We start from the raw sequence: 12,774 nt of genomic DNA, 5'->3' as shown, positions 1-12,774 counted from the left end.
ATCTAATAGTCGATGTACATATCTATTATCGTTTCTCCCTAACAGATGATCTCGGTTGCTATGCGAAATCCTTGCTTCTCGCCCTAATTATCCCTCATGTCGTCCTGAATGTCCTTCTAGACACGTCTACTCCTGTTTACGTGGATTCTCCTGACGGACATCTATTAATATGTAAATTTTCCTGGTTCAACGTTACGAAAAACATAGCGGAGCGGTCATTCATTTACGCTTGCGGTTATTTCCACTTGTTACGCTCCGATAACAAATTCTTCAAATCGGATGCTCGTTCGAACGTTATCGATGTCTAATGTACCTGTCAACAGCATACTGTATATCTATACCTAAATACTCTCTACCATCTTTATCCTTTCGTCTTTCACCATTTCCAACACTATTATTATTATTAGTAGTAGTAGTATTCCTACTTGTTCATTTCCGAATTCTATACATAAATATGTATTACTTATTTACTTATCATACCTACGTAAACAGAAGGGGTAGGAGACCTAAGCAGAGACCGCCGTGGCCGAGGCCGAGACAGCGGCAGAGGCACAGGTAGAGTGGAAAAGGAGAGGGAGAGGGGGAGAGAGAGAGAGAGTGCGTGTGTAAAGCGGTACATTATATATATATTCACTTTTCGACTGTTACGATTATCTTTTTGTGTTAAGGTATTACCACTGACGAGATGATTTGGCAACAGTTAAGCGCACTCCTGACACGACTTTACCAGCCAATCGATCGAGCAGAGACCCTTTTTCTTCAGATGAAGAATATCTCTATGATGACGAATCAAATTGTATTTCTAATGCTGGCTGATCGCATCTTCTTGTCAGAACCAAAAATGACCTGTCTTTACACGCTGATGTTTTACAACGTGATTACTTATTGCATTAGCTACATCAAGGAATTAATCGAGAAGGAAGATTGGTCACCGTATGTGACTCTCACGGAAAGGTCCAAGATTAAACATTTAGCTATGTCTGCTACGAAAATTGTTCTCGAATGGACTAAAGCCATCACCTTTATCGTAACGTTAACATTTACGCTTGTTGTTTTCGGTTTGGAGCAAGGGCTCGAACATTACAAGTGAGTAACAATCCGATCGTATAGTTAGAGAGAGAGAGAGAGAGGGAGAGAGAGAGAGAGAGAGAGAGAGAGAGAGAGAGAGAACGGGTAGGAAAAAAGAAGACAAACGAAACGGCAGCAGAACATAAATACGTATTACACGGAACGTTTAATTGAACGATATACATATGTAAATACATATATAATACATAGACATGTACGTATACATATGCAATATGTTACTCTACTGTGTTGCAGACCGTCGACAATTTACACGATGACAACGTGGATATATTATTCGGCAACGGAAAAAGTTTTCGTCCAGATGTTCCCCTCGATGTTGAAGTTTCTTCGCTTGGAGGTATTCGAAAACCTCGAAGAACTTTATGCCCCGGTGATATTAAAGTCGTTTATCATTAGCGTTTCAGCTTTATTTGTCTTAATACTAGTACCGGTAGCATCCTGGAGATTTTTACTAATCGCCATTTACTTGAACGTTTATCTAAAGTTAAGAGATCTCTTGCGAGAATCTGGCCCCGCGTTGAAACTTGAACGTGAAATGTTGAATCGTTATAGAAGGGCAACGCCTGAAGAAATTCAACGATTCGACGATATTTGCGCTATTTGTCTTTGTAATATGATCAAGGCCAGAATAACACCCTGTTGTCATCTCTTTCATGCTGATTGTTTACGCCAGTGTCTAAAAACCAGCGAAACTTGTCCCATTTGCAAAACAGAATTAACATTTGAATCCGTATCTATGACCCGTTAGCTGCCTACATTGTTACGATTACATTACTCCCGCCTCCATAAACATTTGATTTTTTTAACCTCGTCACTCGATCTTGTAATGTATTATGTATATATCTTGTACGATATATTATCGTATACACGAATATTAACACTTTATGTCCTGTTTATTATATCTATTATAAAAACGTATAATATACGTATCAACGTATAAACGTATATTATAAAACGTATCATTTAGAAGAAATCCATTATCAGATGGAAACAATGATGAAAATGATGAAAATTAGTAGCAATTAAATATGTACAATTGTTTCAAACAAGTATTGCTTTTATGCTCCTTACATCCTGTCACCCTTTACACGAGATATTTCTTACGATCATCCAGTCGTTCTCTTACACTTTTATGCAGCTATTCGCCTGGGTATTTAATAGTGGTTTCCGTGTATTCGCCGTCAGGACTATCGTAATTGTTTATTGGTGGAGTATGCGCTGGTCCAACTGCGTTATATGGCAAACATAAGTTATCAAACTGAAACAACAATAATACGCTTTTTATTTCACATTTTCTTCGTCAACGGCTACCACGCTGCGCATATCTATACATACTGCAACTGCTTTCTTGTAAAGCTGTTTCGAGACAGCCTTTAGTTCTTTCAATGCTATTTCTTGTGAAACAGTCATAGATTTTATAACGTGTAGATTCTTCGACCATTGGTTCTGCTTATACTTGGACCACTCCCTTTCTAACAAGTATCTTCTCTTGATTTCCTCTTCTGATAGCGGTACCGTCAAATGACAGCTTCTATTCCTAAAAGGTAATTGTTCCAGCGTAGATACATTAAGTAAGTAACTATACATTGTGTAGCAAATATACCCCATGCGGCGTTCATTGTCTCATCATTACTACGCACTCTTTCTCAATTAGTTCAGGCAGTGTATTGATCTCGAAAATCGGCTTCATGTAACCAGAATGTTTTTCCAAAACCCGGATTCTTTTCTCCAATTTCCTTCTCTTCCTTTCTTCTCTGACCCTAACAATGGCAGGATCAAGTTTCTTCTTCTTTTTAAGTGGTTCTCCTCTAAAATAGATATAATAATCAACTATAATAACTATATGCCTAAAAAGAAATTTACGAAACGAAATTTACTAGCTACTTACAAAAGTGTTTCGGTCGTTCGAAAACACAATGGATGTGTGTAGGTGGACACATTCCGTAAATTGCTAACTGAACATATACAGGACCTGCTGTATCGATAAACGATCATGAATAAAACAAGCTACTACTATCTACGATAAGTATTGGTAATAACTATTGAAAAATAAGCGTTCATTTGGTAATGATTACCGAAAAACAGCATTCGCTATGATTAATACACCGATCATCCTTAGAAACTCTAATTGCTCGCCTTTGCTCGCCTATATACACTCGCTCCTCGCGTGTATAACCTCTCAGACGAATTTTCGTTTTTGATACGATACCAGAGTAAAACGGGGGACGTGCAATATCTCTAAAGTCGTAATGTTAAATGATTTATAAAAAGATTACATTTACAAATAAAGTAATGACAGTAATGAACGTCAATTGATAATCGGTAGCAATAACAACCGTGTTAAATTAATTCAAGCGTACCAACGAAACAGTGATATAATTAATCATTGGACATAGTCGAAAAACAAAAAAGAAACATTTCCAATATATAATTTCAAGAAATATATTCGAGTAATACACAAGTAGTACTCTTACTTATCTTACAATTCTCTCGGTTGTTTTTTTTTAGTTCTGTTTGTTGTTTCGAATGAAATAGGAACGATAGTTGCTTCGACAAAATCCAGCGTATTTAATTAGAATCCGTTTCTGATTACGGATAAGCAACCAGAACAAAATGTGTACATTGGGCACGTCTGAATACGACGACGACACTTTTCAAATAGAAGAAATAAGCAAAAATGCGTAAGTGTTTCGCCATGTGTGTAATTTTATGAACGTTGTCAACGTTAAATTATGGTTACCCTTACCCTATGATTTCCCATTTATACTATGCTTAATCTTTTGTAGAAAAGTAGCATCTTGTGTTACCGACTCCACACGCACATCTAATACTAATCCCTTGTGCAAAAAATGTCGATATCAACAAGTTCAACTTGTTTTGAGAAATAAAAATCAGTATTGCAGAATGTGCTTTTTAACTATGTTGATGCATAAGTTCAAGGCGACTCTCGGTAAATCCAAGTTAGTGCGACCAAATGACTCGATACTTATTGCCCATTCGGGGAAAGCAAATTCAACTGCACTTGTTCATCTTGTTTCAAGTGATGCATACGAATCAATTTCCAAGAAACTTCGATTACAGTGTAAAGTTCTTTACATAGATGGTAAGTTGATTACATTTTTTACTATTAATATTAAATTTCTGCACTTTTATTTCACTTTCACTTGAAAAGTAAAAAAAGAACAGCGTACATCTGTTACATTTTTCACACTCTGTTGTCTCTGTTGATACAGATGGTATGGTGAAAGGACATACTGTAGAAGAAAGGGAATTCGTTAGAAATGCGTTAGCCAAAGAAGCTGAACGTCTACGTTCGACAATGTATGTTGTACCTTTGACAAAATGTTTAACCGATGTTATATATGAAGATATACAGTCTGTAAGTGTACCACAAATGAGCATCGCTATTGAGGATACTGTACTGGCTGAAACTTTTGATACCTTGGAAAATGATACAGCAAAGGATGAATTATTGAGGCAATTAAAACGTAAACTACTTGTATCTGCAGCTCGTAAGCTTAATTGCAATAAAGTTTTCATTGCCGATACATCTGTTGATCTTGCTATAAAAGTTCTTGGAGATGTGTCAACTGGAAGAGGTTCTCAATTGCCATTTAATGTTGCTTTCTCCGATGTACGACACGCAGATGTGATGCTACTCAGACCACTCAGAGATTTTACAGGAGATGAAGTAATCGCATACCTCGATTCTTTTAAACTCTGTCCCGTTCTTAATTCTCAAAAATCCAACTTTTCTTTTCCCCTTTCCATACGAAATATCGCAAGAGGTTTTGTTCATCAATTAGACTCGGAATTTTATGGCACTGTGTCTACGATATATCGTACTAGTGAAAAATTGGCAACAAAGATCGATGAACTCAATAGTGTAAACATTAATATGGGTATCGATGCTAGTACCGATGCCAATACCGATGCTGATACTAACGTTAATAACATTTGTATACTCTGTGAATTAAATTTAGAATCACGTTTACCATCGGAAGAACAGCTTTCAATGGTGCAGGCAAAATTGTTTTCTAAATTCATTTCTACAATTACAGTTCCTTCGTCAGATGCAATTCTAGATTCTTTGAACATTTGTGAACAGACGGACAGTGCACAAATTAAAACTAGAAATACACTAAAGAGGAAAACGTGTCAGTGTCATAGTATTGCTTGTGATTCCCCTAAGGAGCAATCAAAAATTGAAAAATACCTTTGTTATAGTTGCAGGCTAATTTTCTTGGATTCAAAACAAATGTGCACCACCTTACCTAATTTTATTCTTACCGCGATCGAGAAAAAACTACAAATTGCATGTTTACGAAAAGAGATAAAAGATTTTTTATTGTAAGTTATAAATAAAATCTAAATAAAAAGGATGCCTAAGAATAATAACGAGAAATAGTACTTGAGTTGCTCCTTACAGAGATACCTTGTATGAGTATTATTGCATAACACTGATACAATATAGGATATAAGGTTTACTCGGTGTTTATTATTAATAAGCACATATTTTAAAAACAATCACAAGTACATATGCATAATGATATGCGATACATTTATTTTCTTAAAGAGTAGTACATATACCCCGTTACCATCATCCTACTGTATCGATTAGGACTGGTATTATATCACTGCGTTATTAGTGGGGTAGGATTTGAAATCAAGAACACTTGGCATTTGTTATTTTTCGTGCTTACTAGGAAGGATAGATAACTCGTCGAGGAAGCACTTAATAGATATTTAAGTACATAAATAAGTACACGTTTAGCAATACAGAAATGAGTTGGACAAGGAAATGAACAGGGGTAGACAAGGAAAACAATAGTGGCGAGTGTCAGACAAGGAATGCAATAGGAATAGACAGGGACAGGTAAATTTCAATGTAGCGGATTGCTACAGACGTGTTCTGTATTACCGGCCCACGCGGGAAGTAGGATTAGGACGTCTTTCCTTAGGTCGCCTGTTTTACCACACGGGATCGTGACGAATAAAATATATTTGACAAAAATATATTCTTTACAATTATTAACAACCGAATTTTATATATATTACAAAATCTTCTATCTCCTGCGTCACAAACACTCTTCACCCTTCGACTGCTTCCGCTCGACTGACTGTCCTACGGCCGCTACTACTCCTGCAACAGACGCTAAGAAAAGGTGGCGCTGGAGTTCCCTACGGCGCACACCTATCACTTCCGACGTTCGTCGATATCCCGGAAACGAACACGCTTTTTGCTTTAGCGGGTCGCGGTAGACGCCGCCACAGTAGTCGGTCGATACTGCTTGGTTACGCAGCGATACCGTTAGGGAAATATTATTTCGCTTACTTGGAAATTCTACGATCTTTCTAAATATAATCAGTCTTTTGTGTGCATACGCATTAGGTATGCGTAAGTTATTGTGTAGCATGTCTTATCTATGACATTCAGTTCAGAATGTAATAAAAAGTGTCGTATAAAAAAACTGTTACGTAGAAAGGTTAAGTTAATGTAGAGTGCGTGTAACAACTGGCTTATTCAAATGTATTACATATATATTTAACAAAAAAGTATATGTAGTATCATACTTATTTAAGAATTACTGTTTATTCGCTTTCGCTCTATATATAATGATATTATAAGAAAAAAGTTAGTTGTAATATTTTATAATAACGTTTATAATACTGTATTAACTTGTTTTTGGTATTTTTTAGAATGTCCCGTAGCAGAGACCCTCTAGTGGGTTCTATCATTACTAAATATATCAGATTTGGTCGTCCTCATACGCAAGCTAACGAAGAATGCAAAAATTTTGAGATTGACTTAGCTCGATGCATTCAGGCATATGGATATACCAAAGCACAAGATGAATGCAAAGCGTATATTGACGATTTGCAGGAATGGTTATCTGCACCAAAGCGAATGCATAGATCAGAAATAATGAATGGTGAATACGAACGTCAGATAGAGAGTGGAGAAAGAGAGCGTAACAAGAAGCCGATACCATATTTGATGTTCTTCCCATATGTGTGATTAGACGAAATACATTTGCCCTATAAAAGTAACATACGATATACACATATATATTGTATACATGTATTAGGTGTGTGAAATATGTGGTCTATGTTAAAATGCATAAATATGCGAAAAGTGAATAATGGTACACGATATAGAATAATATAAAAATGAAAGTAAAATAAAAAAATGAATCGTTCGTTTCTCATTTTCTACTTTATTCCCATATCTTTTTAGCATTCTACCCCATTAATGTTGTTGTTTGGGCTGACGATTAGCCTTATGTTGTGTTGATTAAACGGTTTTGTAAAGGAAATAAATTTGCATATTACATTTACCACCGATGAATTTACTTTCGATTACGGTATAGTGAATGATTTGAAAGCGATTTGAAATAACTTTAAAACGATGTAGTTTTTGTGTTTGAAATAATGGGGGGAAAAAATGGGCATAATTAGGCAGGGAGTATTTGGACGTATTTCAGGTATAGCGTCACTAGATGGCAGGAAAATGTTAAAAGAGAGAATGAACGGAGTAACGTAACGCGAAGGGACTTGACGGGCAGACGGGCAAGCGGGCAGGCGGTGGGTATGCGAGCGAACAGAGAAAGATACGTAAGCAGGACGGTAGGTTGCCGACTTGTTAGGCCGGAAGGCGGGCGCACCTGTCTGTCATCAGCGCCGACTGTCAATCTTACTGACGCTGGCGCACACGCTACGAGAACCCGCCGCATTCGTAGTGTTTATCTGTCATAGAGAAGAAGAAATTAAGCGTAACGAGAAGTAATTGGGTGAAAAAAGGACGGTGTGAGTGAAAGAAACGTAGAGAAACTACGCAGAGATACGCCGGTGAGTTGTCGAACGTCGAATCAGTTAGCCGGAGAAGAAAACGTGAGAAGGAAAGAAACCGCTAGACACGCGGCGTGTTAACTGTTGAACGGTATGGAGAGGAAAAGCGTATTTTTTGGTGTTGTTTGTCATTCATCGTTGGTGTATTCGAACTGAATGACCGGCAAAAATGGAGTTAACTAGTGTGTCGTACGATCATACATTTTTTCCATCGCGATAATGCACGCGCCTCCACGTGAATTGTTGGATAAATTTCGTCGATTTTTTTCCGTTTCCTTTTTCGTGATTGATTCTATATTTTAGTGTGGTTATATTTTAAACGCGACATGATTTTTAATCGCAACCGAATAGTGCGCTTGTGTTCCCTAACAGAGTTTCGTTCTTTTCTGTTTAACAGAGAGTTGACCGAGTGTGTCGACGAATTATCATTTGAAGTCCACGAGGACGTTAACTACACCGCGTGCACGTAACATCTACCTTGATTTCTTCGCTATGGACCATCGTATCGGTAAGTGTAAGTCAATTGACGAATCTTATAAGCTTAGAAAATAAGGAGCCGGTAGTGATTACATAATACGAAATTCATCGATTTGTGTCGAATGAAATTTCTTATTCGTAGTACGTTAAAAATTATATTACGAGACGCCATCATTTAGAACGCTACAGCGTGTGGTTACCGAGCCCTAGCACGCAGTCAGCGAACCAGCTAGCTAGTCAGGCACGTGGTGGCGCGCCACGGCGCGGACTTGGTTGCTTCCACGGGGCTCACCAGTGTTACCCCACGGAATCCGCTCTTCGTTATAATTACCAACTGTCATTCTGCTTTTTCCGTCGTGCCTTCCATGCTTGCCTGCCTGGCTCGTCTGTCTGTCTGACGGTCGATCGGTCGGTTGGTTTGTATGCTGTATGCTGTCTGTCTGTCTGACTACTCGTTCGTTTCGCGTGCACGCGCACTTATCGTATGTATACGAATATGTTTACGCGCGCTTATTTATCACGACCACTGATTGCTGTATGCCTTTGTTTCTTGTTCAATACGGTTTGCACCTATTATTGGGAAAAAATGTTCACGCGTACTCTCTATTCGTCAAGCTGCCGATGAACAGGCTTTTCTCTAAAATAACTTTCTCATCAAATGGTAATTGGGAAAAAAGGAAATTGAATTGGGAAATTTTCATTTGTATTACGAACTAGAAATTATACGGGGACTGGGGGATGCGCACACAGCGTATATATACACGTACTTAGACGTGTTCACGTGATTGTCAAGGAAGTGGACTTGGTATAAGAAGGAATAATTTCAGTTTTGAATTTTCATTTGATATTACTTTAATCTATATTTTATTTTCGAAGAATTCTGAATAGAAATTCTGGATTGCTTTCCTCTGTTTTGCTACAGTAAAGATTGTAAGAAGAACCGAGGGATTTGAAAGCCGCTGTAAAGAGCATGTTCAAGTTTTCACGTGCATGCACACACATGGTTGTACCTACATATTACGTATGCATATACCTAACTGGCATTTGACAAGAAGAAAATTTGTAACGAAGTACTTTTAAGAATTGAAACGATGTTTTCCTTAGGCAGCAAAAGTATAAAGCAGTTATAAGTATGGATAAGAACGGAGTATTTTTATGACACGATGTGTCTACTGTTGCGTAACACGCGAAACGAAAATGTGGAAGAAAAGAATGGAAAGAGAGCGTAGAGAGAAACTTGTGCTTATTGGTAAATATTAAAATAGCAATGTAGTGCATTATGAATACTCTGAAGGATATTATAGAAGAGAGTAGGAATTTGGAAGAAAAGAATAAAGAAGGATAATTTCTTTGTAATAATAGGTTGATTATGTGGCAAGTGTGGGATAAAATTTTGTGAATCGATTGTAATGTTATTTACATTGGAGTTTATTTGTTGAAAAACGTAGCACATTGTGCGCACGCACGCACGCGCGTGTGGTGCCTGTGCCTGCAAGCACGTGCGCGCGGGCGCGCGGTAATGTAAAGTTACGTAACGTAACGTAATGTAACGTAAGTAATTAGGTACCTGCATAAATATGTATGTAGGTATGGATTACGAAGGCAGTGTTTATGAACCGAATGTTAATGCTAGAGGAATAGTGAAAATTTCGAAGTGGTAGAACCAAGGGAAAATCAAGTTCGGATTAGAGTTCGAGATTAGCAACTCGGTAAATGGGTCGCGATACACGACGTTATCTAGCTTTGGTCATTGGCCAGCGAAACTCGTTTGAGAAGACGCGAGAGTATTGTGTAACGCGTCTAATAATAGTAATAATGGTACTATGTACTAGTAATAGTATGGGTAACCGAAGTAATACCGATTCCTATGGAAGCAATAATTATTGTGCTGTATTTCTTTCCGTTAGTTAGTCTGGATTCTAACGTGTATATGTATATTATAAATACATAGATAATTGACACCTTGTCAATTTTTCTCCTAATTTCAAATAAGCTCTGACTGACTGTGTATTTGAAGTAGGTAGATAATTGGAAAGAAGGTATAATAGTTTTGAAATATGACGGTAGAAAGATTGGCAGCAGTAGTGGAACGTTGTTATTAAGAGTGTCTAACGAATAAATAACGGGTAATGAAAGAAGCTGGACACGATTACGGAGAAGAGATGGATTGAAATGGTTAATTTGAAATAAAAGAAGAAACTAAAGATACTTGGAGGGAGGTTGGCAAAGCTTAAAGGTTAGCGATAGCATTCTTCTATCTAATAATGAAATTTACGCTATTCGGAATAATCGCGGCGTTGTTTCAATCATTCTCTGGTATGTGAACATTGGGCGTATTACGAGATTAGCAAAGGAGAAAAGATGGTAGGTCATTGTTGATGGTAGGTGTGTTGGCCGCTGCGTGCACAAGCGTAATAGCAAGAAGAAAAATAACGAAAAGAGTGCATGGAGGATAAAGTAAAACGCGCGCGCGTGTGTGCGTACATATGTCGTGTAAAGCGATGGTGAAGCGTCGTTTTGTGTGGCATAGTATCTTTGCCTTGTTACATAACCGATAGTAGTACAACCATTCGTACTACTCGTCGCTTCTCGGTTGCTTTCGATAACTTCCGAGACTTTTTGATATGCCTATAACCGAGCAGCACCGGCGATACCGGGCAAACAAATCTACAGGAAAATATCGCATTTCACTTAATCTCATTTAAAAGCTAATTATCGAGAGAGAAATGATGTTGATCGGTGGCAAAGGTGCGACGATGCTTTTTTTCATGAAAAACCTTGGATTTCAATCGATCACTTGAACGTAGCTTTCATGTAGGTAAGCTTTGACGTAGTTTTTTTTTTTTTTTCCAATGGTAACGGCAGAGTACGATCCAGATTTTCACATGTAATTGCTCCAGCAACGAACTCATTCATAACACTATCATTCGGCAGCATCACCGTAATTTTTAGCTAGCCCTTCTTTCCTTTCAGTAGTTATTTACGTTCCGTTTGAGGTTATCGTATCGAAACGTCGCGAGAGAGCATAGGGGCTATCGCGTCGTGGGTGGAATACACGACATCGTGTGAAGTGTTGTATATAAAGTCTCATTGATCTCCGCTCGGAGAAATCTTTCTATGTCGCGCGTCGATAAAATCAAGGAATATCTGAGGAGAGATTCGTTGTTGTTTACTCTACTCGGATTGTACTGTAACGTATATGTAGATATTTGATTGATCTTGAATTTTTCTTTGCTGCTTAAAGTCGTGCGATATATTGTTAGAAGAGGTCGAAGAAGAGGAGGATAGGTATGTTGAATGCCGAAAGAACGGAAAAAGAAGGTGTAAAAATGCATTTCGAATTTATTGACAATTGTGCGTGCGTGCGTGCGTGCGTGCGTGCGTGCGAGCGTGCCTGCGTGCGTGTGTACATAAGTACGTTAGAAGAGGATTACAATTTGGACGAAATAGTTGCGAAGAGACATGCGGCGACGCGCGAGGCACGAACGAGGTACAACCCAAAGGCCGTATCTAAAATCGTTCTATGCTCGTTGACCTATGAGGAATGTTCTTGTCTCTCTCTCCTCTTGAATCGATGTTCCTTTGCGTGTCGAAAATTCGAAGCTCTCGACCATCGATGAATGCGCGACGGCGTCCATCTAAGGATCGATGTGTAGCAAGTGACAAATTGATTTGAAATTTGGCGAATTTCGGCGAATCGAGAGAGGTGAGAGAGAGAGAGAGAGAGAGGAGCGGGCTGTTGCTTGAGATGATTGAATCGCCTTAAGGAAAAACGATAATTTAAACATGTGAATAGCGGCATGCTGCATGATGTAAGTATAGATGTTTGTAATTGAACGAATGGTATCGGTGAAATCTGATATTTGCTTTCCTTGACTATAAATTTTAGTCTTACTTTCTGCACGTGAACGCGCGCGCTCACGTGCAGAAAAAGAAGGCAATTTCTTTCGGTTCGGTTGGTTCGCGTTAGCGGTAGATAGCTAACGAGAGATACAAATTCATTCAATAGTTGCACGCACGATCCAGCGTGTTCGCATAAACCATTTAAAGAAACTAACAAACGCTCGCAAAGTAATTAGGGACGGGATACTAAACGGTTTCCGTGACGATTACGGTCAAACAAAAATTGTTGCGCAATTGAATTTGGGCAGGGAGAAGATATAGTATGTGTATATTCTTGCCTACGTATAGACATGTATATGGATATGTGTATTGGCGTATGGAGTTGTGTAAAGAATTCTTGGGGAAAAAAGAAGGAAAGAAAAATAAGAAATATGGTGAGAAAAGGTTAGGTTAGGTGCATGTACATAAAGTTAGGTTATGTCGAGTCGATAAGATAAATATATCTATACTTTCACG

General features: G+C 38.2%; 4 protein-coding genes across 9 annotated transcripts in view; 3 read left to right on the top strand and 1 right to left on the bottom strand.

Annotated features, from left to right (window-relative positions):
• The window catches only part of LOC108574192, an 8,020-nt gene extending 6,166 nt beyond the window's left edge, over positions 1-1,854 (top strand). Inside the window, exons 2-4 of the mRNA XM_017936727.1 lie at positions 493-555; positions 669-1,086; positions 1,324-1,854. Coding sequence (XP_017792216.1) covers positions 493-555; positions 669-1,086; positions 1,324-1,837 — 995 coding nt within the window. The 3' untranslated portion in view covers positions 1,838-1,854. The remainder of the gene's footprint in view (positions 1-492; positions 556-668; positions 1,087-1,323) is intronic.
• A 332-nt stretch (positions 1,855-2,186) lies between these two features.
• On the bottom strand, positions 2,187-3,634 carry LOC108574193 (39S ribosomal protein L40, mitochondrial). Of its 3 annotated transcripts, XM_017936729.1 has the most exons (6): positions 3,564-3,634; positions 3,165-3,327; positions 2,978-3,064; positions 2,730-2,897; positions 2,425-2,626; positions 2,187-2,347 (listed from the first exon to the last, which is right to left on the bottom strand). In XM_017936729.1, the coding sequence occupies exons 2-6, from the start codon at positions 3,200-3,202 to the stop codon at positions 2,228-2,230; spliced, it is 615 nt and encodes a 204-aa protein (XP_017792218.1). In that variant the 5' UTR covers positions 3,203-3,327; positions 3,564-3,634; the 3' UTR covers positions 2,187-2,227. The 3 variants fall into 3 exon arrangements, with proteins under 3 accessions (XP_017792218.1, XP_017792217.1, XP_017792219.1); XM_017936728.1 differs by lacking the exon at positions 3,564-3,634 and having other exon boundaries at positions 3,165-3,438; XM_017936730.1 differs by lacking the exon at positions 3,564-3,634 and having other exon boundaries at positions 2,978-3,061; positions 3,165-3,438.
• A 66-nt stretch (positions 3,635-3,700) lies between these two features.
• On the top strand, positions 3,701-5,443 carry LOC108574191 (cytoplasmic tRNA 2-thiolation protein 2). The gene is made up of 3 exons (XM_017936726.1): positions 3,701-3,770; positions 3,876-4,192; positions 4,323-5,443. Exons 1-3 carry the CDS (start codon positions 3,703-3,705, stop codon positions 5,441-5,443), a joined length of 1,506 nt encoding a protein of 501 aa, XP_017792215.1. The 5' UTR covers positions 3,701-3,702.
• An 888-nt stretch (positions 5,444-6,331) lies between these two features.
• On the top strand, positions 6,332-7,261 carry LOC108574179. Of its 4 annotated transcripts, none has more exons than XM_017936710.1 (2): positions 6,332-6,481; positions 6,790-7,261. In XM_017936710.1, the coding sequence occupies exon 2, from the start codon at positions 6,791-6,793 to the stop codon at positions 7,106-7,108; it is 318 nt and encodes a 105-aa protein (XP_017792199.1). In that variant the 5' UTR covers positions 6,332-6,481; position 6,790; the 3' UTR covers positions 7,109-7,261. The 4 variants fall into 4 exon arrangements, with proteins under 4 accessions (XP_017792199.1, XP_017792201.1, XP_017792200.1 ...); XM_017936712.1 differs by lacking the exon at positions 6,332-6,481 and adding an exon at positions 6,509-6,591; XM_017936711.1 differs by lacking the exon at positions 6,332-6,481 and adding an exon at positions 6,530-6,619.
• The last annotated feature ends 5,513 nt before the right edge of the window (positions 7,262-12,774 follow it).

The sequence above is a fragment of the Habropoda laboriosa genome, unplaced genomic scaffold (assembly GCF_001263275.1).
Source record: "Habropoda laboriosa isolate 0110345459 unplaced genomic scaffold, ASM126327v1 scaffold222, whole genome shotgun sequence".
NCBI lineage: Eukaryota > Metazoa > Arthropoda > Insecta > Hymenoptera > Apidae > Habropoda > Habropoda laboriosa.
Note: the sequence above shows the minus strand (reverse complement) of the source record. Positions and strands in the feature narration are given on the sequence as shown.